At 52.1% G+C, this 24,414-nt stretch overlaps 8 protein-coding genes across 8 annotated transcripts; 4 read left to right on the top strand and 4 right to left on the bottom strand.

The window, feature by feature from the left end:
- Positions 1-1,210: 1,210 nt before the first annotated feature.
- B0T23DRAFT_10668 (uncharacterized protein) lies at positions 1,211-2,076 on the top strand. Its single transcript, XM_062831787.1, has 2 exons — positions 1,211-1,392; positions 1,464-2,076. Exons 1-2 carry the CDS (start codon positions 1,349-1,351, stop codon positions 1,900-1,902), a joined length of 483 nt encoding a protein of 160 aa, XP_062696820.1. The 5' UTR covers positions 1,211-1,348; the 3' UTR covers positions 1,903-2,076.
- A 2,914-nt stretch (positions 2,077-4,990) lies between these two features.
- Positions 4,991-7,575, top strand: B0T23DRAFT_424689 (GTPase-activating protein GYP7; the record flags this gene model as incomplete). The annotated part of the gene is made up of 3 exons (XM_062839866.1): positions 4,991-6,353; positions 6,474-7,055; positions 7,151-7,575. 3 exons carry the CDS (start codon positions 4,991-4,993, stop codon positions 7,573-7,575), a joined length of 2,370 nt encoding a protein of 789 aa, XP_062696819.1.
- A 227-nt stretch (positions 7,576-7,802) lies between these two features.
- B0T23DRAFT_10675 (Frag1/DRAM/Sfk1 family-domain-containing protein) lies at positions 7,803-9,235 on the bottom strand. Its single transcript, XM_062831788.1, has 2 exons — positions 9,121-9,235; positions 7,803-9,005 (listed from the first exon to the last, which is right to left on the bottom strand). Exons 1-2 carry the CDS (start codon positions 9,145-9,147, stop codon positions 8,112-8,114), a joined length of 921 nt encoding a protein of 306 aa, XP_062696818.1. The 5' UTR covers positions 9,148-9,235; the 3' UTR covers positions 7,803-8,111.
- A 1,202-nt stretch (positions 9,236-10,437) lies between these two features.
- Positions 10,438-12,082, top strand: B0T23DRAFT_10623 (kinase-like domain-containing protein). The gene is made up of 2 exons (XM_062831779.1): positions 10,438-10,772; positions 10,847-12,082. Exons 1-2 carry the CDS (start codon positions 10,577-10,579, stop codon positions 11,872-11,874), a joined length of 1,224 nt encoding a protein of 407 aa, XP_062696817.1. The 5' UTR covers positions 10,438-10,576; the 3' UTR covers positions 11,875-12,082.
- A 169-nt stretch (positions 12,083-12,251) lies between these two features.
- On the bottom strand, positions 12,252-15,956 carry B0T23DRAFT_416762 (exocyst complex component Sec10-domain-containing protein). The gene is made up of 2 exons (XM_062839645.1): positions 15,426-15,956; positions 12,252-15,345 (listed from the first exon to the last, which is right to left on the bottom strand). The coding sequence occupies exons 1-2, from the start codon at positions 15,580-15,582 to the stop codon at positions 12,329-12,331; spliced, it is 3,174 nt and encodes a 1,057-aa protein (XP_062696816.1). The 5' UTR covers positions 15,583-15,956; the 3' UTR covers positions 12,252-12,328.
- A 15-nt stretch (positions 15,957-15,971) lies between these two features.
- Positions 15,972-19,205, bottom strand: B0T23DRAFT_369386 (glycoside hydrolase). The gene is made up of 2 exons (XM_062836512.1): positions 16,668-19,205; positions 15,972-16,612 (listed from the first exon to the last, which is right to left on the bottom strand). The coding sequence occupies exons 1-2, from the start codon at positions 18,897-18,899 to the stop codon at positions 16,343-16,345; spliced, it is 2,502 nt and encodes an 833-aa protein (XP_062696815.1). The 5' UTR covers positions 18,900-19,205; the 3' UTR covers positions 15,972-16,342.
- Positions 19,206-19,664: 459 nt separating this feature from the next.
- Positions 19,665-20,187, top strand: B0T23DRAFT_10576 (uncharacterized protein). The gene is made up of 3 exons (XM_062831769.1): positions 19,665-19,772; positions 19,837-20,040; positions 20,103-20,187. The coding sequence occupies exons 1-2, from the start codon at positions 19,710-19,712 to the stop codon at positions 19,993-19,995; spliced, it is 222 nt and encodes a 73-aa protein (XP_062696814.1). The 5' UTR covers positions 19,665-19,709; the 3' UTR covers positions 19,996-20,040; positions 20,103-20,187.
- B0T23DRAFT_10602 (uncharacterized protein) lies at positions 20,157-22,480 on the bottom strand. The gene is made up of 2 exons (XM_062831775.1): positions 21,930-22,480; positions 20,157-21,774 (listed from the first exon to the last, which is right to left on the bottom strand). The coding sequence occupies exons 1-2, from the start codon at positions 22,294-22,296 to the stop codon at positions 20,348-20,350; spliced, it is 1,794 nt and encodes a 597-aa protein (XP_062696813.1). The 5' UTR covers positions 22,297-22,480; the 3' UTR covers positions 20,157-20,347.
- Between the last annotated feature and the right edge of the window lie 1,934 nt (positions 22,481-24,414).

Here is a 24,414-nt window from a genome sequence, read left to right as displayed (position 1 = left end):
TTTATATTACTAGTAGATAATTTTACAGTTATTATTTTGCTTCTACTTACTTATATAAGTAAAGAAATTCAAATGTTTTTTTAATTATTTAGCCTAGTGGCTTAATGGTTTTTATTCTTACTACCTTTTCCAAGATCTTTAGTTCGATTTTAGTTGAGGGCAAGTTTTTTCTATTTGAAAAGTTTCAAATAGTTAAAGTCTTATATAAAAAAAAAAAACTTAACTGTAAAAAATAAAGTAGAAAATACGAAGTATTATAAATCTCTACTATTAGGGTTTTATAGTATCTAAATATCTTTTTCTTTTTTTCTACTTATTATTTAGTACAAAATAGTTATATTCTTCGAAGATAATTATATACAAATTTAAATTTAATAGAAAAATAATCCTATTTGTTATAAATAAATATATCTTTATTCGATTTTTTGATTAAATTCAATAAGTAGTAAAAAGATAAATCCCCATTTCAAAATTATTATGGAAGATAAGATAATTAAGATAGGAAGATCATCTTTTTACATTAAGTTAAATATAATTAGCAAATACTCATTTAGATAAAATTATTAATTTTAAAAATATTTGGGCTTAATAAATAATTTATTTAAAATTGATCTATATAGTATAAGTGGAATTATAGAATCCTTATATTTTACACCCAATATCATCGTAGGATCATTTTACAATTATCATATCTCACAAGTGTAAAATCATACAGGTGATCATTTTCCAAAACCCCCCTGGCGCGCTATGGAAGGAATGGAATGGTAGATTTCGGTCACGAAACGTAGAGGTACCTACCTCCAGCTCTAAGCAAGGAACGGAACCATGCTCGACCACCACGACACATGCGACGGGTACCTACCTCTACCACCTGCCGCTGCCAACAAGCAGAGGTACCCCTGGGACTGCCTGCCCGCGACACCAGGTAGAAGTGCCGACTCTGCTTGTCCCTACAGGGTCGATGCTTTCTCCGCCTGTAAATAGTGTAGATGCTGGGGTCCACCTCCCCGCTGCCACGAACAGCTTAGCCAATTGCGGGCCCGAATCCAAAGTGGAAGCAACGCCAGACATTTGTCCCTCGAGGTTCCTCGCACCCGATACTTTGACTTCGTGCTGCCACTTCACTATCTTGCTGGCAATCCTTCAGGACGGAACTTGAGCTACATTTCACCTCACTTATCCGCTTTCCACCGAACCATTTCTCGCCCTTCCACCTCGAGGCCGCACGAACCAGGACCGCCTGACCCAGCTAGACACCGCTCGCCGCCCTTGCCATCACCTTCTACCCACCTACAGCCCACCACTCGCTCGCGCTGCCGCTTGCTTCGTCTCTTCCAATACTAACAACATGCCAGCCAACTTTGAAGATCCCTGGTTCAAGGGCCAGGAAGTGTAAGTTGACCTTGGCTCCCAGTGCTGATCATTGAACCTTCAGAGTCGCTCGCTAACCGCCTACCGAGTAGATCCTACAACGTATCCGAGCTGCAGGAATGCGCCATCGCCGTCGACGCGTCATACTTTCTCCGACAGCTCCTCGAACAAGCGGAAAACTATAACGAACCGCTACTGACCGCTCTCGGAGGCCTCACCGGCATTCAGGCGCGCATACAAGTTGAATTGGACAACTGGCTCAAGAACCGCACAACCCCCTTTTTCATTTTCGATGGCCAACCTATGGTCGGACAGGACGAGGTCACCACGAAGCTTGGCCGGGAAATCCAGAAACAAACCGGTGTTGCGTGGAAGCTCTACAGCGAAGGGCAAGCCGAGGCAGCTGTGGCCGCTTTTGGCGAGTGTGCGAGTAAGTCGTCTATACCTTGGCTTGTACGGTTCGACAATAGCTTACGGGTCAAGGTCTCTACAACATCCAGGCTTTATATCCCATGCTCCAAGAGGAGCTGAGGCTGCGAAAACTTCACTTTCTGGTCGCGCCTTACAATGCTGCTGCGCAGATCGCATACCTGGACATGATCGACTCTGATCAATGCGGCGGCATCATGGGCCCGTTGGAGTTGATGCTCTACCCTATTCAAGACTGCGTCATCCGCTCGATCGACTGGACCAGCAACACCTGCGCGGCCATCTCCAAAAAGAACGTAATGAAGGTGCTCAACGTCAGCGAGCCACACTTCATTGACGCCTTCCTCATGACCGGCACTCCCTTCCTTCCTCCGTTTCCTCCGCTCACGGATTCTACCCTCGTCAAGAGCCAGCCTTACAACATAGTGGATGCCATCAACATGCTCCGGACAGCCGACAAGTCGGTCACAATGGTCAGCACTACTTTTCACGATTTGATCAAGAACCAGGATGCTACCTGGCTGGACAAGTACCGCAAGGCATGGATGGCTGTCAAGCACTTTGTTTATATTGCGGAGAGCGGCGAAGTCAAGGTTCATGACGCGGACCACCTGACAAACGACAACCACGAGTATTTAGGCCTCCAAATTCCCTGGGAGATGTTCCACTATCTCAATACTGGCCTGATCGGGCCTCGCCTCTTGAGCTGGATTACGCACAGTCAAGTATACGTTGTGCCGACTCTGGACGGTTCCGCTACCGAGGAATACAAGAAGCTTGTCTCGAGCCAACTCGTCCCTCTCGAGGAGACTGCGCTTAGCTTGGTGCTTGCTCGGTTGCACCGTGGAATTGTGTACAAGGATATCAAGGCGAAGGTTTGGTATGATGATAACTACTCCGCTACTGTGCTCGACCATCGTCATGAAGCTAGGACCAAGACCAACTACGGAGTACAGATGGCCACGTGGGCAGTTATCAAGGAGGCGGATATTAAGCAGCATTTCCCCGGCTTCGAGCATGGATCGATCTTTTCCGAAGTGCATGCTTTGACAAAGCCCGATTTTGTCAAGCTTACTTTCGCGGAGCAAAGGAACAAGGCGAGGAATGTTGAATCGGCGAGTATCATCAAGTCGATTTGTTTATGGAGGTACCTCCATGTCCGCGGCTATATCGACGACCAGCACAACTTGACTAATTGGGGCAAGGCTTTGGACCGCGCCATGGTCACGCTGGAGCCAGTGGTGAAGAAGTTTCCTACGGTTCCCTATCTCTACGAATCGGTGCTTGTGGCTATGGAGATGGTCAGATTTGGACTTCTCAACGGCAGTCTCAAGGTTGTGGAACCTCTGAGTCTCCCTATGCACGGCGATGACGATGACAAGTCTAGTCTGATGCTGATCAGCCGCTGTGCGACACTGCTTAAGCTGCGACACCAAGCTAATGGATACACTGGTCCTTTGAGTAAGAATCTGTTGACGTTCCACTCGTTGGCTGGCGAGGTTAGGAGTGCTGAACGCGCTTTGATGGAGGCCATTTTGGCTTCTCTTTTCCTCTACGGTCAGGGACAAAGGAAGAGGGATGATAGCTGGGAGCTCAGCCACCAGTAAGTTGGACCCTCTATTCACACGTGCTGCTACTCTCGAATCTTGGATGATAATTGCTGACTTGGACATTTAGGCTTCCCTTCCTCTTCAACCCCGATGTCGCTCTCGGAATTGCCGTCAAGACGTACTTTGACGAGACGATCAACTGGAACAGTGAGAAAGAGAAGGCCGAGAGGCTGGCAACGTTCCCCGATGCGTTCGTGCCTTACTCTATGGCATTTAGCGAAGACTTGGAGATTGCGTGCGAATTCTTTGAAGCCGTGTATGCCGGTTTGCAGACGTTGGACGGCCAGGGCATCTCGGCCAACGATATGAAGGCTTGGAGCAAGGCGAAAGAGTATCTGGCACCGCGGATACTGAAGGATGCGAGTGGCAACTAGAAGAGCCCACCCTCCCAGCGTAGAGCGCGTCTTGTGAGAGATCATTTTGGTTTTGATGTGTAAGTGAAGCACACTATGCTTATACGCACATGCAAGACTGCATACAAGCCGCGTATGTTCGGAAGGAGGGTCCGGCTTGGTGGTTTTGCTGCCGGAATATTTCGCGCGCCTACTATATTTCCAAGAAGCAATTAAATATTCAAGAGGCAAAAGGCCGCGTAATAGTAACTAGACTGGGTGGTACACTACGTAGGCATTGAACATGGTGGTAGTGGGGGGTGAAAGGAGCAGGGGTGGAGGTGTCGCCGGGTCGTCGTGGATTCAGGGACCCCCTGTCGTGGCGGTTTTTGTCTGGACTGCGCTAGAAGTACTACTGCCCAGTAAATATCTGATAGGGTGACGAGGCCTGTGACGACCGTCTCGTTGACTTACGACAACACAAGTAGTACCTACCTACATAGAATTCACGATAGCGTGTTCGACGGCGGGCTGCGCTAACATGCAGCAGGACTTCGGTCGCATAACAGCTCAGCGCGGGGCATTGCGCTTTGGCAATTGATGAAGAAAGAGTTTAAATACCTACGTCGATTCGGGAGACTGAGCGGGCGTGTGATCATTAAAGCTTGTGACACCAACGTTCGTTTCGTCGGTTACTAGGGAACTTCCAGTCCTTACACCAACCACATCCGTCCCTGCCATCACCTGCCACTTCTTGCCTTGCACAAATAACTTGATTTCAAGAGTGGCGCACGATTATATACTTTCCGAACGGCTAATCCCATTCAATTCTCTGCGACAAGACGGCTATTGAAAGGCCGCTGCTCACTTTCTGTAGCACAGTGTATAGTCGATGGCTGTTTTCAATTGTTAGTCCTACAGCATGACACAGATCAAGAAGATGACGTCGAGTATAACCCCACCCGTTACGGACAGTTCAACATCAACATCAACATCAGCAGGTACAACCACAACGACAACAGGAAGCATTGCAACAGCCGCGCCAGCAACAGTATTACTAACGCACCCGATTCCAGCACCGACTTCGAGACCACAGCCTTCATCACCCACCGGGAGCTACTATGCCATGAGCGACGACGAGGAAGGCGATTATAACACCATCACTCACACCTCTATGGGGAGAGGGTGAAACTCCTATACACCAAAAGCAAGGCATGAATGGTCGGTATCCTTTATTCTATCGCCGCAATGCTAACCGAATCCCAGGTCTACATCCACCCAACGCCATCCGCAAAAGATAACATCCCCGGCTATATCGCGCTTCTCCAACAAAGAAACCAACACCGCGATGACCGCCCCGCCTCCTCCTCCTCGCGGGATCCGAGCAACACCCCGGCATCCTCGGACCTCCTCCTCGCCTGGGTCCCCGAGTCTCAACTTGGCGAAGCAGCCAACCTCTACGTGAAAGTCGACCTCTGCGACGGCGACTCGCCACCCAAGCAATCCTACCTCGTCCCTCCTCCGCCAACCGTCACTACGCACCGCGGCTCCGTCGGGCCCTATGCCTTCGCCATCCCCGTCAGCGCCATCTACAGCCTGCTGATCCGCCCACCGAGCGTGGGATGGTGGTGGGGCAGCATCATTATCAACAGCCGAGGTGGCGACAGTTTCCCGGCCCTTTTTTTCCATGACAGCGAGTGCCAGAGTACCATTTTGCAGAAGAAGAAGCGGACGGCCGACACTTTCGACCCCTTCGGCGAAGCGGGTCAGATGTTCTGGGGCGGCGATGAAGTGCTCCGGTGGCTGAGGCGGTACGTGCAGATTGAGCGGAGCGGGGCCGAGCCGAATATGTACCTAGTCGAGCCGTCAAAGGAGGATAGTGTTGCATTTGGGGGGAAGCCTACAACAAATACGGCGGCACAGGCGGGATCTTCGCGTGGAGGGCCAGGCGGCGCCAATGCTAAGGACCAGGACGCCGGCATGGACCCGTTCGTCAAGCTGATCAAGGAAGCGGGCTGGAATCTGATGGAGAAGTTCAGCAAGGTGACCACGTTTACCCGCCAAGCGGCCAACGATGTTTTGGACAACCCGCGTGTGCCGCCGCAAATGAGAAGGCTGCTGAGGAACCCGGAGGTGCAGACGTTGCAGGACGAGTTCGACAGCGCGAGGATTTACCTGGCAAGGTGGGCGATGGGTATAGCGGAGCAGAGCGATAGGGACAGGAATAGGCGGATATGGACGGCGCGGGATGTCATGGAGCTGGAGGATACGGATGTGGGCGAGTTTGAGCTAGTGGATGGGGCGAATAGCTTGAGTCTGGAGGAGAGGAGGAGGGTTCTGACGCTAAAGGAGTGGAATGGCTTCTTTGACGAGGAGACGGGGAGGTTGAGTATTACCGTTGACGAAGTGAAAGAAAGGATCTTCCATGGCGGCCTTGATCCTGAGGATGGGGTCAGGAAGGAGGCGTGGCTGTTCTTGCTTGGGGTGTATGATTGGTACAGCACGGCAGACGAGCGCAAGGCACAAGCGGCATCGTTAAGAGACGCTTACATCAAGCTCAAGGGCGCCTGGTGGGAGCGGCAGGTTGATTTGGGTGGTGAGGGCGAAGAGGGTGAGTGGTGGAGAGAGCAGCGAAACAGGATCGGTAAGGCTTCCTTTCCAACACATCAGCTTTTATTGTCTTTTTTTTATATTTATACATCAGAGATTCCTAACACAGTATTACTTACAGAGAAGGATGTTCATCGAACAGACCGAAACGTCCCAATATTCGCCGGCGAAGACATCCCCCACCCCGACCCCGACTCCCCCTTTGCCTCCACAGGAACCAACGTCCACATGGAGCAGCTGAAGGACATGCTTTTGACCTACAATGAGTACAACAAAGGTCTGGGCTACGTCCAAGGCATGTCCGACCTGCTCGCCCCCATCTACGCCGTCCTGCAAGACGATGCCCTCGCCTTCTGGGCGTTCCAGCACTTCATGGACCGGATGGAGCGCAACTTCCTTCGCGACCAGTCCGGTATGCGGGCACAGCTCCTGGCGCTGGACAACCTGGTCCGTTTCATGGATCCAAAACTGTACGCCCATCTCGAGTCGGCCGACAGCACGAACTTCTTTTTCTTCTTCCGCATGCTGCTGGTGTGGTACAAGCGTGAGTTCGAGTGGGCAGATGTTTTGCGCCTGTGGGAGGCATTGTGGACGGATTACCTGAGCAGCGGGTTCCACTTGTTCATTGCGCTGGCGATTCTGGAGAGACATCGCGATGTGATCATGACGCATTTGAAACACTTTGATGAGGTGTTGAAGTATGGTAAGTTTGAACATCTCCCCTATCTCCCTCCTCGTCATTATCATCACTAGCCAAACTATGTACTGTATGCTAATTATGATGCCCCACACACATAGTGAACGAACTGTCCACCACAATAGACCTAGAATCCACCCTCATCCGCGCCGAAGCCCTCTTCCAGCGCTTCCGCCGCCTAGTTGAAGCCATCGACAGGAAAGATCACTTTCCCGGCCCCAGAAGGCCGTTATCAACAGCCTCGTCCTCATCGGTATCAGCCGTTCTGGCAGACGCGGAGGGTTCAAAATCATCCAGTCCTCCGTTGCCGCCTCGGCCTCAATCAGGGCCTAGGACAGCGTCTTCCCCGTCAGCAGCTACGACCAAGGATAACAAGGGCAAGACTACGGCTACGGCGGAAGAAGACAAAGAGATATTAGAAAAGATCGTCACGCCGGCGCTGAGGAAGCTGTTGAGTCGGGAGGTGGAGATTATACGGGCTCCGGCGAGGGAGGGGACTGGATATCCGACTAGGGAGCGTGCGTAAATTTGGGTTCGGGAAAGATGATGAGGAGGTATAGCCATATACCTGGAACGATGAGATGACAGTGATAGCATTATCTGTGTGTTTTTGGGAAGTTGGCTGGGATAGATATTGTGATTGAACATGGCTAGGAAGGATAGGGTAGGGCATCATTAATGGGTTATAGCCATTTTTAACAATGTAATACACGGACTTGCTGTGGCCTGAACTGTATACTGGCTTTTGCTTTAAGCTTTATGGTAACTCGTAACGTCTGTATTACTGCAATAATAATCAAAAACAAAAGTATATAAAAAGAAGTGAAGATCTAGAACCAAAAGTTGCCAATTCCTTAACGCCTCATAAGTCATTGAGGGTTGCCGTCATCGATCAAGACGGGACGGATTCCCGCTCCTTGCTTGCTCATCGTGATATCGAAACCATGTGGTATCCCAGCACTCTCCAGCATTACTCAATATCCTCCTTTATCTCCTTTGATGGCCATTTCTTGTTCTTCCCTCCAAAGAAATACAGTCATCGCATCATCCTAGCCTCTTGTCCTAAAAATCATTAGGGAGCGCCATCCCCCTCAACCCGCTCTGCTGATTCGGCGCCGTCCCCGGCCTGCTACCACTGTACCCGTTACCGCTGTAGTAGCTGTTCCTTTGGTCATGACCATGAGCAGCCGCATATCCCTCTCCCATCAACGTCCTATCACTCCCCGCAATCCCCTGCTCCTCCCTACTGTGTTCCATATGCTCGTTCATGCCCTTGTTTCCCCTGTACCCACCGGTCCCCTTTGTCCTGACCGCGGGATACAAGTCGATCCAGAAGGAAAAGATGTAGAAAGAAAAGATGAAAGCGATGGTCCACTCCAACACCGCGGCCGGGTTATAGTGCGCAGTGTAACTACAACTGGCAAACGCGACGGCCAGGATGATCTCGACAACGACAAACGCAAGCTTGACCCAGAACGAGATGCGCAAAACGCGGTGCTCGCGATACCGCATGCCCAGGCGCTGGTACTCCCAGCAGATGAAGATGGCACTGATGACGTACCCGGCAATGAACAGCAGCAAGAAAATATCGTGCAGCCGGGGGTGTCGCGCCGTGTCAAAGATGCTCAACAGGATCAGGCCGCAGGTGCCGATGATGGCAAACACAATGGTGATGCCCGAAAGGACCTTTTCCGTCACGGTGGTGTTGGGCACCAAGCGGCCCTTGTGGCGGAGCCAGCGGTCGGCGCCGAAAGAGAGGTCCAGGAAGACGGTGGTCACGGAACAGCCGGCGATGAAGAGGGGCTTCAAGGTGGAGGCGCCAACGTCGGAGATGTAGGCTATGGTTTGCCGCGAATCCATGGAGGAATAATGACGCCGGTGTTCGTCGGTGCACCAGTAGATGAGCAGGCCGAGGAGGGTGCCGAGCCAGACTACGCCGGAGATTATTGGGAAAATCTGGAAAAGGGGCATTGTGTTAGCATAGCTTGGGGGGATGGGAATGAGAATGGGAAGAAGGAAAGGATGGATGGATGGATGGATGGATGGATGGGGGGGGAAGGTGAAGGTTTACCCAATATGATAGTATCCCTCGCAACATTTTAACAGGGTTTGTTATTCTGTCTGTTGTCTAGGTGGTTCGTGTAGTGTACAAGCAGAATATGATGTAACACGGGTTCTGTGCGCCCACAGCTTCGCTAGTACACTAGATGCGCGAGCAGAGATGCAGGAACAAGGAACGGGCGTGTAGGAGTTTGGACGAAGCACGTCCCGTCGTTACGAAGTATATGGTCGTAAGAGACGGAAAATTGTAGTCGTAGTAAAAAAGAATACCCAAGGGTTGAGATGCTGACAACGGAAGCTTGAAGAATGTTGGAAAGTTCGGTCACAATCAACTGTTTGGGTGCTAGGTAGGTAGCTATGTACCACGCTTTGTTGATTGCGTGTCCAAGGTCGAGTGGAAGTTAGCAACAAACTACGAGAAGTTCCGGTATGACACAAGGAAAAGAAAGTCAAAAGGGGAGTAAGTAGGACGAGACGAGACGGACTGCGCACAAGGGGGACCTTAAAGGGCTATCCTGGAGTTATGTTCTGGAGTCTATGGTAATCTAGACACGCTATGATGCTTACTCTCGTGGATTACTTCCTTGTCTCTGCCATGGCATGGGTTTCGTTTTCATCATTGTTCATTTTTTTTTCTGTAATCCTAGCCCAACCTACGGATGATCTCCGGCTTGTACTCGGCGCGCGCGGACTGATGTCGACGCCTGTCCACGAGGAGGAAGAAGCCTTCACACTGCCACTTTGGTTGGGTGAGCAGTGACGTCAGGGTCCGGGCGCCTGCCCATCCCTGTGGAGCACTGAGACTTCGGGGTTTAGCGTGTCTCTTGTTGGTCTATCCTTACGGCTACAGGGGTCTTTGCTTGTTAGTGCTTACCTAAACGAGTTTGACGGTGTGACGGTGTCATCGGCGGGCTGGGCAGGGCATCGCACGGCACCGCGGCAGAGGTTCCCTTGATGGTGATATGCATATCATTCATGATAAGATATCCAAGTTGATGTGTGAAGAAACACTACGGATGTTTTGAATCCTTCTCCCATCAAAGAAAGATGTCTTTTTGTATATGTCGGGACGAGAAACAAATATGGAAATCGCTGTCTCAAAACACCAGCGGGCACCAGTGGACCCACAAGAGACACGGGGATCCTCCGGCACTGCTTGACAGGGCCCTTCCACCGAAATCCATCCATCTGCCAAAGCTCAATCCCACTCTCTCTTCCCTTATCCTCCGTCCTTATCTTAACTCCGTCTATGCAAGGCTGCCTCTACGAAGCTGCCCAACACCATCACCAACAATAAAACAACAACTGAACAGCCACCGGTCGTTGATCTGCCGTTGACGCCCGACCTTCTCCTCCCATCGAGGCCGTCTTTTCCCCGCGATCTCTGGACTAAGTAATCGACTGTTTTGGCATTATCACCTTACACCGTCCGCCCGAGGGTTGCAGCACCCGCGAGAACCAGCAAGATGGCGAACTCCCCTCTTGTTGCGCGTCCGACCGATGCGCTCCAGCCACCGAAATCCCTTCCGCCATCCAGCGGCGGCACCCCAAGCGGGGGACTTCCACGGTCGGCCCGGGGCCAGCAGATCGCCGCCTTAGCCCGCCCGACTTTGGATCTGATGGAACAGATGAACGAAGACGAGAAGAACAAATACATTAAGGGTGCGTTGTACTCGGTCATACCAACTCTTCCAGTGGGAGTTTATCGAACTAACACCTATCATCGTGCGCAACAGGTAAGAAACTCGGTGAAGGTACCTACGCCAACGTCTACCTCGGCCACTCCCGTCTCGACTCCTCAACACAAGTCGCCATCAAAAAGATCAAAGTCCAAAAAGAATACCAAGATGGCATCGCGCCCGACGCCATCCGCGAAATGAAGTACCTGCAAAAGCTTCGGGGCCACGCCAACATCATCATCTTACATTCCGTCTTTTCATCCAAGGACCAGAACCTCAACCTCGTCCTTGAATACCTTCCCCTCGGCGACCTAGAGATGCTCATCCGCGACGTCGACCACGTCCGCTACGGCGCCGCTGACATCAAAGCCTGGATGGGCATGCTGACTCGCGCCATCTGGTGGTGTCACGACAATTACGTGCTGCACCGCGATATCAAGCCCAACAACTTGCTGATCGCCGCCGACGGCGAAGTCAAACTGGCGGATTTTGGTCTAGCACGGAGCTTTGCCGACCCCGGCGTGCGAATGACGGCGAACGTGATCACCAGATGGTACCGTCCTCCCGAGCTGCTGTTCGGCGCCCGCCACTATTCGGGTGCCGTGGACATCTGGTCGGTGGGTCTGGTGTTTGCCGAACTCATCATTCGCGCCCCTTACCTGCCTGGTAACTCGGAGGTTGAACAGATCGCCTTGATCTGCAGGGAAATCGGCACGCCGACGGAGGAGAACTGGCCTGGTGTTACGCAGCTGAAGGAGTACACGGTTCCCAGCGACGTGGTGCCCGTGGCGGGTAAGGACAAGTACATGGGTCGGTTTGGCGCGGTCGGATCCGATGGCGTGGATCTGTTGACCAAGACGCTGGTTTTGGATCCAAGGAGGCGTATCACGGCGAGGGAGATGCTGGAGCATAGGTGGTGGAAGGCAGATCCCAAGCCGACGCCTAAGCATGACTTGCCGAAGAAGACGGCAGGGGCCGAGGAGAAGTTGGCGGCGGATTTGAAGAGACGGAATGGTATGGTGGAGGATGATGATGTGCGCGGCTCCAAGGTCGCTAGAAAGTTGGACTTTGGCGCCGCGAGGTGAGAAGGCTTTGGGCGAGGGTTACAAGTATGATGGCAAGCATTTCTGGACAAGGCATTATATACTTATGAAACGGATACACTGGGTTGGAAAGGGTCACATACAGTATGCATGCACGGCATTGACAATATAGAGCAAGAGAAAGGCGTTTGGGCGCACCACACATCTCATCAGTCCATAGACATCAAATCGGTTTTGAATCACATCCACGGGAGAGTCTCCTGACGTGTAGCTCGTAAAGCGGAAAATGTGTATGTGGTGCTTTGTCATTGATGTATGTAACCCTCATATCCTATTTTATCTACTAGAATTTTCATCATGCTCTTCAATTCAAAAAAAAAAAAAAAAAAAATAAAAAAAAAAAAAAAAAAAATAGAGATGCTCGCTGTTCGTTAAATCTTCCACACTCGTTCTCGTATCACCAAGGAACACCCTTCGATGGTCCCTCCCTATTACCTCACATAACTAAACATTCCAACCCATACATAGCCCTCTCCACCTCCTTCCTCACATTATACCAATCCGCCCTTCGTTCCGCATACTCGTACACCTCCTCGGCTCGAAACACGCCACTAAACCGCTCGTTATCCGCAATGATGGTCGCCATTTCTTTGGCATGATGCTTAGCATCAATCAGGTAAATCTGGCTCAACTCCCTCAGCGCTTTGAAGTACGCTAGCAGGTCTTGGTTTTTCAAGGTGCGGATGTACTCGTAGTAGAGATTCACGTCGGCAATGAGCTTGATGGCGCCCTCGGTCGAGATGCGCTGGCGCTTGAGGTGCTTGCATACGGCGGTAAAGAGACGCAGGCCGACTTCGCCGTTGAACACGTCTAGCATCGATTTATCGGTGGATCCCGTCAGCATGGAGGTGTGTGAGGCGACGAGGTCGCGGATGCGAAGGGCGGTGGCCGTGGGGCCAATGTCTTGCGGTCCGAGGGAGTTGGTGGTGCCACTGGAGCCGCCGGGGGTGGGTGGAGTACCCGGGAGAGAGGGGAGGGACCAGATGGAGGGTGTGCCGGATTTGTATCGGGATTTTCGGTTGTTGTTGCTACTGCTGTTGGTGGTGGTGGTGGTGCCTTCGGTGGTGACGCTCATGCCGCTGATGCTGGCGGCGTCGTTGAATGGGTCGGTGGTCATGGCGGGGTTGTAATCGGTTGGTTGCTGGGTGGTGGCGCAGACGTATTCGACTTCGTCCATGAGCACGTCGATGCCCTTGTTGAGACCGGCAGCGACGCTTTCGTCGAGCATTTGCTCGAATTTCTTCTTGGCCAGACCGGCTGGGTCCAGGAAATCGTTGCGGTCCGCGATCTTGGGTGTGGTGAGCTGTTGCTCGTAGAAGACGTCGATCATTTGCGAGATCAGGTCTCCGACGTTGACGAGCTCGATGAAGGTCACCAGGGGTGCCACACCGCCCTTGTCGTGGTGGGAGACCTCGCGCGGGTTGTATTGCGAAAGATGGGCGACTGCCTTGTCAAAACCGGGCTTAATGTGACGGCTGCCGAGAATGCGGAGCAAAGCGACGAATATGGCCTCGCACTGCTCGCGAGCTTCGCCGCCGGCTTGTCCACCGAGTTGAATGAAGACAGCGGCGCGGCCGAGACTGGATTTGGCCGTGTGGACGAGACTGAGGGCAACCTCGATGCTGAAGAGGGACTTGATTCCCTCTAGCCTGGACGTCATTAGCGCAGCCTTTGCTGCTAGTTCATCCGTGGGGGCTTTGTCCGGCAAGGGACTTCCTGTACGATCAACAGTCACTGGCGCTGCCAGACTAGGAGAGACTGGATGAGACTGCTCAGGGTTTTCCGGCGCTTGTAGCTCGCCGCCGTTCGCTGCTGCTGTCGTGGCTGTCGTAGGGGTTGTGGCAGGCTTTGAAGCAAACGGCGACCCTAACGGCAAACTTGGCAGAGCAGACACGGGCATCATGACCACTTTTTTGAACGACGTCAAGAAGTCCTTCTTATCCGCCTGCCTGTTGGTGAAGCTGCCCATGTAGAACGATTCCGCAGTAGCATCCTGCTCCGACAACTTCTTCTCCCACTCTCCCACCTCCGCCTCCGCCTGCTGGGTAAAGTAATCCAGCTCATCCGCCAGATAAAGATCTAAATGCTGCTCAAACACTTTGAGCGCATATTCCTTTGCCAGCTCCTCCTGCTCCTTCGGGTTCTTCTCGTTCTTTGGCGCATTTACCGTCCTAAAGAATTGCAACGTTTGCTCAAACAGACCAGAAACGGCCTTCACATACGCCGCCAGGCTCCTCTCGTGCGTCTCGTCAAACAACGGCGTCACGTAATCCGTCAAGATATCATCCCTGATTTTCCCCATCAATGACCAAAACACCTCGGCCGGCTTCGGAAACACTCGCTGGATAATATCAGCCTGCTCATTGACCTTGACCGTCAACACCTCAAAGAACCGCCTTGACGGCTCCAGCGTAACATCGTCCGCCAGCGCCTGATTCACGCAATCCATTGGGTTCGCCAATACCTCCTTATCCGTGAAAATCGGATGTTTATGGATAAACAGCTCCACCGCCGCCGTCCCGCCGTTCAGCAGATCCAATACGTGCGCATACTTGTGCATCCTCCCATCGACGTCCCAGAACTCGTAACCTGTCTCGAACTCGTGTAGCACCGCGCTCTCGAAGATGCCCGCCATGGTCGCCAGCTTCTCCTCGCGCTGCCGCCAGCCAGCGGCCCAGTCGGACTTGGCAAACGTCCGCAGGTTGGCCAACATCTGTGCTTGCCGCTCCGGATCCCGAAACACGCGAAAGACGACCGGGTCGGTGTGCGATTTTGCTTTGGCCAGGTCAAAGTAGAACGGTGCTAGCGCGCCGTAAATCTTGCCATACTCTTGTCGGGCGTGGCCGCGGATGGAACGGGCGTTTTTGATCACGTTCAATAACGCTTCGGGGTCCGAAAAGGGGTCTTTGTGCGGCGCTGTTGGCAACAGTCCCCCTTGTCCTCCTCCCACTTTCATCGTCTCAAACCCATCCTGCAACCCTTCCATCTCCTCCATCGCCCTTCTCTGAGCCGCCGCCTGAATCGCCTCCTCCCTTTTTTTCTGCTCTTCCGCGATCCTCTTCCTCCTCAGCTCCTCCTCGCCTGCATCGAACAGGGTCGTCGTTATCACCGGCGGCGGCGTTGGGTACTGTTGTTGCAATCCAGGAAACAGTTCCAGTGATTGTCCAGGAAACGGCTGTCCTCTCCCTATGGGCATTGATCCTCCTGTTGCGCCCGTTGCTGCAGCAGCGGCAGCAAGTCGTTCCCGCTCCGCCCTTTCGGCGGCTTCGCGCCGTCGCTTCATTACTTCCTCGAACCGCCGCCGGGCTTCCGCTTCGTCCCACACCCCCATAGAGCGCAGGCGGGCAACCCAGCGGGTGTCGTCGTAGACCATCTCGCGCATGCGGCGGGAGGTGCGGGCGAAGCGGAGGAGGTCGGAGACGGGGAGATAATCGAGGATTGTGACGAGGATTTCTACGAGTATCGACGTATTTGTTAGCTGGTATTGGAAAAAAGAGTGCTTTGGGGGTAGCAGAGGATAATAGGTGGCATACCGGCTGGTAATACTGGCTTGGTATCAATCATTGTGGTCGCTCGGAGGGCGTTCAAGATGCTGCCGTTCTTGCTGTGGCCGCCTCCTGCCATCATCGCTGACGAAGATGCGGACTTTGGCCCGGCACCCGCCATGGAGGCCCTTTTGAAGTTGGACATGGTGTTGTGTTGGTGTCTCGGTCCGTGAATGTCGTTGTTGAATTGTAGTAGCTAGCTAACTATAGTCCGATGTTGGTATTGCTGTTGCTGATGTTCAAGGCGGTGGTGTCGTGATCGGATGGGGTAGGTAGTAGAGGTAGTTCAAGGCGGGACGTATCGTAGATTCATGCTGCTGCCGGGCAGAAAGATGTTGGAAAAATCGTTGCCCTCGTTGTAGGCCCCCCCGCCGTCGTGAGATGCAATACTACCGATACGAGGATTCGTGATCGGTCGATTGGACAGCATTGAACAACATGCCAGCTCCGTAGTTGTAGACAGAAAGGCGGAATGGAAAACAGCAGTCCAGGGCAGGTTGGATCGATACGACGAAAGGTCGGGTCGGTGCTGGTCCCATGTTGATGCCCGGACCTGGGCTTATCACGTAACTGTAACTTTAGAGTCAGGGGTGCCTCGCGGGGCTCCGGAGCAAAGAGCTACATTGGGCCAAATATAGCACCCTTTTACAGCAGAGTAAGGGTCCCGGGTTAGGGTTGTATATGGCACAGACCAAACTGCGCCACCCCCTGACTACACACGCACAAGCCTTAACAAGACAATATCCAAACAAAGGACAACCGACAGTGGCACGTAGTTAAGCGGTCATGTCCATCGATACAGTGATATTTCTTCAAGACAGCCCATACCTCTTCATCACCTCTATTTACAACTCCGGTATGTCGTTTCTAGCGATGTAGCCTGATTAGACGACAGCTCAATCTCATCATAGCTCGTCCTTGACGTACTGTGATTCAACCGGGGCCACTGGGGCAGCCTCGGGCAGGTCCTCCATGGCTAGGATCTTGACCACCAAGCTGGTCCAGCCGGTGAAGTGCTGTGTACGCTGACCCTTGCCCGTTTCCGGGTTGTACTGTTCCCACGCAAAGCCAGTTTCCTCCCAGCTGTTGTAGATGGTTTCGACAACGTTCTTGCGCAGTCTTTGATACATGTCGCGGGCCGTCTCTTGGTAGGGCCCTTCTTGGGTTGCAAGGTTCTAGTGGGAGTTAGCATGCCGCTTTAGCCCAATGGTTTAGGAACAGTTAACTTACGTGAAGCTGGGTGATGATAAGGTAGTTGATGTTGATCCAGATGGGACTTCTCCAGTAATTCTCGGCAGTGCCGTAGTTCTCATCCTTCTTGCTCAGGCTACGAATGCCATAAGGGCTCCACAACTCCTCCTCATCACCAATAAGGGCCAGAATCTTGCCGAGCTTGGGACTATCGGGCTTCAACAGACCAGTCAGGAATGGGGAGAGGGAGATGTATCCCTTGTGGCACACGAGTTGGTGCTCCTCAAACTCATCAATGGTGGCATCGCAGTAGCAGCCGTCCTTCTCAGACCAGTGCAGGTCATCGAGATTGTGCTCGATTCCGTCGAGAACCTTTGTGTAATCCTCAACCTCCTCGGGCGCAATGACTTCGGCGACGTTGGCCAGCGACTTAGCCATTAGGCCAACCCACGACATGAGGTCGACATGGAGCTCACCAGGGTGAGGTGGCTGAGGGCGAGGGTAGTCATCCAAGCCACTGGTCAAGCAGTGCGTGAGGGTGCGGCCGCGCCACCTATAAGCCTCACGGGAGGAATAGGCGTCGCGATCGTAGGACTTGATGTCACCGTACTGTGTCTTCTTGAACCAGTAGAACTGGCGGCGAAGAAGCGGGTAGAGGCGGCGGAGATACTCGAGTCCTACCTCAACGTTGTCGATAGACGCACTGAAAAGAGAGACGCCTTGGGAGAGGTGTTCTTTGACAGCAGGCATGGTGCCATTAGCGTTGCGCAGCCTGTTGACAAAGGTATCGACAATGAAGAACAGCGTAGGAGGGTTGGCATAGTGGGGGTACTGGGTCTGGAACTCCTCGGGAACCTTGCTCCTGGCTTCTGCGCCCAGGATCTGCTCACGAGCGATCCAGCCATCCTCGTCCATGAGGTTGTACCAGCTCTTCACAATCTCCATGGCAAGATCAATGTCCCAGTCTGCAATGGGAATCAGGTGGAAGCCCTCATCCCACAAGAAGCCTCTGGGGAAGAAGGGTCGGGAAGGGACGCTGGTGAAGAGCTCATAAGGGCCCTCAAGGGTGGGCTTGTTGCGAGCTCTGGCCGCAGCAGCCTCTTCCCAGAATCCCTCGTGATCCTCCTCATACTCGGGTGCATACGAACGGTCAACCACTGACTCTCCAAAGAAATAACCGATACCGCCAATGAGATTGGAGAACATGCTCCTGCCAAACTTTTCATACTTTTCAGCGGTAAAAGGAGCCTTGATGGCAAACACGCTCGAGAAGCGTTCACCAAACGACTCAGTAGCCTCCTGGATCTCCCTGGTCAGATCGGCACTTGAGAGCTCCTTGCCAGCCGATGCACTGGAGAACAAAATGTCGAACTCAAAGTCACCCTCAAAGACCCTCTGAATGATGTGAACATTTCCAGCTCCAGGGCGATTCTCGAGCTGGAATACCTGCCAGGCCGGTGGGGGGTCTTCCTTGTCAAAGTACTTTTCGACGAAAGCGTCGACACTTTCCTTGAGCTGCTTGAAGACGATGCCCTTGGCCTGCCAAAGGAACTCTTCCTGGTAGGTCAAGGACTGAACCACAGTGTGGGCATCACCACGCACTTCGGTGACCTTGTGGTCGCTCTTGGGGTGCTTGCCCTTGCCCTTGGTGAGGACCAGCTTGTAGTCTCCGAGGGCGGCAGAGTTGCCGTTGAGGGTGACATGGCCCTCATAGCCATTCTCATCATCTCCCTTGGCCGCCTCAAGGGTGCCAAGTCCCTCCTGTGTTACGTAGAGGATGACAGCAGTCTTGCGGTCCGAGGGTACACCTTCTTGGAGCCGACCCTTGACTCTGGCAGCCCAGCTACCGCCGGTCGCGCCGCCGGGAACCTTGACGAAGGAGGTTGTGATGTCGATGCCGTTCTCGGTGTCGTGGATGGACTGAACACCGCCCCTCCTAGTGTCGTACTCGTCCCAGCCATAACCCTTCATGCCCTCATTTTGCTCGCATGTGTACCGGAGAGAGGTCTGGTAGTCGGTGTATGTCTCAACCTTGCCCCACATCAGACCCGTCATCAAGGCCTTGGGGATGCGGGGGCGGACGCCAAAGTAGAGGTTGGGACGATAGGGACCCCATAGCAAGCTCTGGTTGTTGAGTCGAGCAATCTCGCTGTTGAGGATGGCCTCGTCCTCTTGGGCGGCGGCTTGGCCGAAGAGGACATTGAAACAGAGGAGGAAGAGGGTGAGCACCAAGCTCAATTGGCGCGGTTGCCGGGGTGGTGGTGGCGCCATGGCTTGATGTTGTTCCCAAGATGGAGGTGGTCCCGAGGTAGGAGGGGGGGTACGGTACCTTGAGCTTTGGGATAGCTGTTCGGTGTAGCTGTTTCTAGCTTCTCCTGATGAGCATCGGTAGTACTTTTCGACAGGTTTGTGTTTGGTGAAAAACTGAGGAACTGGCGGCAGATTGATTCGGTTCTGTCGAATCAGCGTCCAGTTCCAGTGAGTACAGCGAGATGGTCTCGATGATGGGGGCGGGTCGGAAGTTGTGATGGTGCTCGTTTCCTGCTATTTTCTGAACACGTTCCATGACGATGAAGCTGCGCTAAGTAATCTGCAGGGGGTGTAAACCAGGCGGGCCCGACCCCTTGAAGAGGCCCCGGCCCTCAACGAGACCCCACAGCGACTCCAACAGCCCAAGTCCAGGTGGGTCCCGTCTCTTCAGCAAATTGCGGGGCTAAATGGGGGTTATCCCCGCTCCCCCACCTTTTGTGCGACTTCAAGCGAAGGTCCAGCTCCAGCTCCCGTCTCATTCCGTCTTTTCTTCCCCTCCACGACAACTCGATTCCTAATTTCATCAATTTTTAGGAGCAGCGGAATGAAGATATACAAAAAAATAAAAGGCTTACGACGGGGATGGGCAGCGGACGGTGAAGCCAAGAATTAGGTGAAGAAAACTGATCTACAGGCATCACTCAATGGGGGGGAGAGAGAAAGGAGATGTCCAACCTCATCCAAGTTACCAAAACTGATTGATTCGCTTCCAGATACCCTCACCATTCCTGCGCAGCCCTACAGCTCATTAATATACGGGATGCAAAGAAGATGCGCAGAAGACGCATGCAAGAATACAAAATGGCACAGCAGTTTACCCAACCCGCTGATAAAGTAAGTACTCGCGGGATGTTCCCCTTGCTTCAACTCGCCTCGCCTTACCTTGCTCGTTTTTCAGGTCTGTACTATCAAGGTCATCTACTGTACAAGGATTCGCTACCAACTCGGCTATAATGCAGGTCCCTACAGCGTAATACATACGCAACAACATGTTGTGTGTCCTCTCCGATCCGTGTTCCCGTGTCATGGAAGCTTTCCAAGCCTTCTAGAAGAATGAGATGTTGGATGTAGTGTACTTGGTAGGCTACCAGAGGCCAATGTGGTAATGAAGCATGGACTGCAAGCTTCGACACTATAGGCAGGGACTAACCAACCCTCGGGCAGGCAGAACAGAAACCGTCGGGGGGGGGGAACCTGTGAAGTCTACAGATCTACATTGTTGATCATATTTGGGTATAACAAGAATCGCTAAAGGGTATACGCTATACTGTGTGCAAGGAAAAGAAGTGAAATCAGTCATGAGAAACCCCGTATCCTGACCAACCATCATCAAGAAACACACAACTCACAGGATAGAGAAGAGAATTCCTACAGCCTTGCCATCCAGCCACAGACTCACAGTCCAGTCCCTAGACACTGCCTCCACTGCCGCTCGCCGTGTCACCTCCACCACCACCACCACCACCACCACCACTTCCATAGCCGTAATAATACGGTGATGAATCATAATACGTCACACCCATACCATCACCAACCCCCAGGGAACTTCCGTGACCACCACTTGCACTTCCACTTCCGCTTCCCGGAGTAACCGCCGCCATAGTATAATCCACATCCATATCCATATCACTACTACCCATAAAGCCCATACCCATAGACATCATCATTCCGTATGGCGACAAAGGCGACCCTGCACTACTCCCACTCACGTGCTGTCCGTAATATGTAGCCGATCGTGGGTGCTGTTGCTGATGTCGTTGCTGTTGTTGTTGTTGTTGCTGCTGCTGCTGCTGCTGCTGCTGCTGCTGCTGCTGCTGCTGCTGCTGCTGCTGCATCAAAGCAGGCCAGGCATCCCCATCGCTAGTCCCTGTAGGCACAGGCGTAGTAGGCGTACCCAAAGCCGTGATCGTAGGGGATAGTAGCGACGTCACCGTTCCAGTCCCCGTACCCGTCCCAGACGGTCCAGTCCCAGACCTTGATCCGGATCCTGATCCTGATCCTGATCCCTTTGACGTTTGTTGGTAATGATAATACCCGTGTCCTCGACCGACCACAAACCTCATGCTCAGTCCACCCCATGGTAAACCCGAGAGGACCCTCTCTCCTCCTATTCCCCCCTCTTGCCCATCTCCACCACCACCACCACCACCACCACCCTCGCTGTCCTTCTCGTCCTCCTTCTCCTCCTCCCTGATGTCATACTCAACAGGTAAGTCTCCCACTTCCGGACACGTATACGCACACCCGGCGTACCGCCTATTCTGCGCGTCCCTTGCCGCTTGGTCTTTCAGCGAGCGAGCTTTTGCGCGGAACTTGCGCTGGGCGATGCGGTTTTGGATGCGTCGACGTTGTTCGGGTTCGTGGATTTGGTGCCAGTCGTCTTTGTCGATTTGGTCTCTTTCTTGATCATTATTGTCTTCATCTTCATGTTTGTCTGAGGGGGGTATGGTTGGTATTGAGATTTTGGTGGTGGAGGATTTCAACGATGGGATGGGAGATCTTGGTGTGGGAGAGGAGGACGAGGCAGGATGTTTGGAGGCAGTGGACTTGGACGTGGGGCGGCTATGGGAGGAAGAGGAGGTCATGTTGTCGTTGTTTGTGGGCGAGTGAGCATCAGCCGGTGGTGAAGAAATTGGTGAAGTGGACGGGTTGCTCGCTGGTGACTCTTCGATTCGGCTGCTCTGTTCAATGTTGCCGGAACTGGTATCGTCATTCAGTCGTATGTCTATGGCACAGATGACGGAGAATGAATCTTCATCTTCAACCTTAGTATAGTCAGGTTGATTCGGTTGTGTATGTTCTTCATCTACCTCGACTATAGTCTGAGAGCCATGGCCTGTGAAGACTTGGTATGAGATTCTTTTCCGTCTTAGGGAGAGAAAACAGCAGCTTTAAACAAAAAAAAGAGAAAAAAAATTCAAAAAAGAAAAAAAGAAATTACCAATTGAGAACAAATTTTGCAATGTTGTATTGAACGTAAAAAGTACTTACAATCCAAAGCCTTTGTGACCGTCTTCCTCAGCCCTTTTCCCCTGTTTCCTTGCTTGATTGCTCCGGGTAGTGACCGTCGTCGAGAATATGCTGATCTAGTCACACGTGGTTGAACGTAAAACCGTTCTTCCTTTCCGGCGACAACACCCGAAACACTCTGAGGGAGAACTCCTGGGCCGCCCTTTAAGTGTTCGCTATGATCCAGGGCAGTCGAAGAAGCCGCCAATCTTGTTGTACTCGTACTTGACGGAAACGCCGATAATGCAGTGGAAGGACGACGAGAAACATGTAACTGTAACGGTTCTTCTTCACGCCAGGTACCTAGTGCTCCAAGGTCTCTGGCGGAAACGCAGAAATTGGTAGACATTTTGTTCGAGCCCTTGTTTAAGATATGTCCTAAAAAGAAGCCTTGGCGTTCAATGAGGTAGAGGTTCTCGTTTTCGTACTGTATGTCGTTTGTAGGTAGAATAATGCTTGTGATGACTCCAGTCTGTATGTTAAAAATACCTAGTATAGGTCCGCTACTCGTATACGTCGAAAGTGTTTCAAGCTTATTCGCCGATGAGGTGAAGACTTTGAGGATCAAGAGGTAGGTCTCGAGAGAGAAGCTGGTAAGGCTGACAGGCTAGGTCCTGTGACGCAATCTCACAAGGAAGATGTAAAAATAAGTCGGGCAGCGCCCAAAAATCAACATCAGCTGTAGAAGTAAATGATGTCTTGGCGTTTAGTTTGTTGGTCAGTTTGTAAAGAGGGAGGAATAGTCACAGGAAAACGCAAGGCAGGTTATTCTCCACTGGATGAGCGGCGTTGATGTCGTGTTAACAAGCCTTTGTTCTCGTACACGTCTGGCTAGAAACGACGTGGAGCGGTCGAGGTAGCATGGTAGTATTCCCATCAACTTCCCAGAATTAGAACCATTTGTCTGTTTAAACACTCGTCGACTTAGGGAACATTTCATGATTGGCTTTCGAGACCTGCATTCCTATCCGATACCCAACTTTCCCGTGTCCCCTAGGGTCTAGTTCAAAGGCAGGACCCCTCTGCCTGATGACATCCCTGGTCTGTCAATAGGACATCGGCCCATACGTGCGTTGACGCTTCACAATGCAGGCAAGATCTACCGTAGACGAGCTAATGCAGTACAAGCCATGTGACGAGACAAAGTTACCTGAAGAGCCCTGTAGAGCTAGGTACGCGGTAAGGATAACAAATACCGTCGCTGGCGTATGTGTGTGAGGAGGAAGGACATGGAAGGCGTGCCGAGCCGTAGGCACTACACTACTGTACTTAAGCTTGCCCCAGTAAAGGTAAATGAACGGATAAAAAAGTCATCACAGTACTTAACCATGCGTCTTGCTTCCCCAAACTGTTTTGTACTATGAATGTAGACCTTCCACGGTGATAACCTCTTGGAAACACTGGGGGAGAAAAGGGAAATGGCCGGGGCGCATAGTAAAACGCTATTTACTAACAGCGGACCCCAAGGCATGTGTATGTAAGTCTCCGTCTGTTGAGAGGAAAAAGTATTCAACATTACCAGGGCTCCTCCATAACACCGGGATTCCCCTGGGCAAGAGTTGATATCGAGGATGATTGAGTGGGTTTGTGACCTTTCTGACTCTTTCGGTGTCTTCCCTCTCCACGTAGAATGCAACTTACAAAGGGCGTATGCAGCTCAGCCGCAATCTATGCGATTTACTATAGCCATATTGGGGTATAGTCACCGCGTTAAGTTGACGGCCAAGCATTATAGTTTGTCATGACTGAAGATCGGGGGTCAGAGGAGGAGTTGGCGCTGAGACCAACGGTGACCAAGGGTTTGGTTTACAAAAAAACAACCGAGACATGAAGCTCAGAACTTCGACAAAAGGACTCTTTGGACTCAGCAATGGATTTGGTGTGTAACGTTGTTCGGCCCTTGTTTTTGGCTTTGAGGAGGGTGGCCGTCAGGGATCCAAATAGCGCTGAAGAGTGTGTGGTGTGAAGCGGCCCTCTCGTTACCAAATAGGATAAGCGAGATCCCGAGCGAAAGAGAGACGCAGGGGTGCCGTGTGATGAGGTAGTAGTACCAATTGTGGGGGTGATGTATCCAGTACTTGGCTTCAAGTGGAGGATAGTGCTCTCTGTATCGTCTCTGTTAAGTCTATGGTAGACGTCCTCTTCGAAATGAATGCACTTCAGAACTGTGGGCCATGAGTCCTGTGTAGTCCGTTGGGCACATCGCCAGTGTAGCCAGGGATTTTCTCCTCTTTCTTTTCCAAAGAAAAGCAAATTAAAAATTTGGAAAGAAAAAAATTCCGCCAAGCTATGCCCTCCATGTTTCCCGAAAGGGGCGCACTTCCTTTCCAATTCTGTCCATCTGTGCGGATGGATACTCATTCACTAGGAACGTGGTGTGAGTGACAGTCATAAAAATCTGTAAAGAAATGCGATGTTAGCTGCAAGCCAAGCCCGATACGAATCGAGTTACCTATATCTGACTTTT

This window comes from Neurospora hispaniola (assembly GCF_033458365.1).
Source record: "Neurospora hispaniola strain FGSC 10403 chromosome Unknown B0T23scaffold_1, whole genome shotgun sequence".
In the NCBI taxonomy this organism is placed as follows: domain Eukaryota; kingdom Fungi; phylum Ascomycota; class Sordariomycetes; order Sordariales; family Sordariaceae; genus Neurospora; species Neurospora hispaniola.
This window is presented reverse-complemented; position numbering and strand designations above follow the sequence as displayed.

Coding starts and splice junctions, on each gene's coding strand:
- B0T23DRAFT_10668 (XM_062831787.1), top strand. CDS start 1,349: ATGCCAGCCAACTTTGAAGATCCCTGGTTCAAGGGCCAGGAAGT. Junction 1,393..1,463: donor TGGTTCAAGGGCCAGGAAGT/GTAAGTTGACCT, acceptor CCTACCGAGTAG/ATCCTACAACGTATCCGAGC.
- B0T23DRAFT_10675 (XM_062831788.1), bottom strand. CDS start 9,147: ATGTTGCGAGGGATACTATCATATTGG. Junction 9,006..9,120: donor GAGGGATACTATCATATTGG/GTAAACCTTCAC, acceptor CCCCTTTTCCAG/ATTTTCCCAATAATCTCCGG.
- B0T23DRAFT_10623 (XM_062831779.1), top strand. CDS start 10,577: ATGGCGAACTCCCCTCTTGTTGCGCGTCCGACCGATGCGCTCCAGCCA. Junction 10,773..10,846: donor GAAGAACAAATACATTAAGG/GTGCGTTGTACT, acceptor CGTGCGCAACAG/GTAAGAAACTCGGTGAAGGT.
- B0T23DRAFT_416762 (XM_062839645.1), bottom strand. CDS start 15,582: ATGTCCAACTTCAAAAGGGCCTCCATGGCGGGTGCCGGGCCAAAGTCC. Junction 15,346..15,425: donor CAAGCCAGTATTACCAGCCG/GTATGCCACCTA, acceptor CGATACTCGTAG/AAATCCTCGTCACAATCCTC.
- B0T23DRAFT_369386 (XM_062836512.1), bottom strand. CDS start 18,899: ATGGCGCCACCACCACCCCGGCAACCGCGCCAATTGAGCTTGGTGCTC. Junction 16,613..16,667: donor TTATCATCACCCAGCTTCAC/GTAAGTTAACTG, acceptor AACTCCCACTAG/AACCTTGCAACCCAAGAAGG.
- B0T23DRAFT_10576 (XM_062831769.1), top strand. CDS start 19,710: ATGCGCAGAAGACGCATGCAAGAATACAAAATGGCACAGCAGTTTACC. Junction 19,773..19,836: donor TTACCCAACCCGCTGATAAA/GTAAGTACTCGC, acceptor CTCGTTTTTCAG/GTCTGTACTATCAAGGTCAT.
- B0T23DRAFT_10602 (XM_062831775.1), bottom strand. CDS start 22,296: ATGTCTACCAATTTCTGCGTTTCCGCCAGAGACCTTGGAGCACTAGGT. Junction 21,775..21,929: donor GGTCACAAAGGCTTTGGATT/GTAAGTACTTTT, acceptor AAGTCTTCACAG/GCCATGGCTCTCAGACTATA.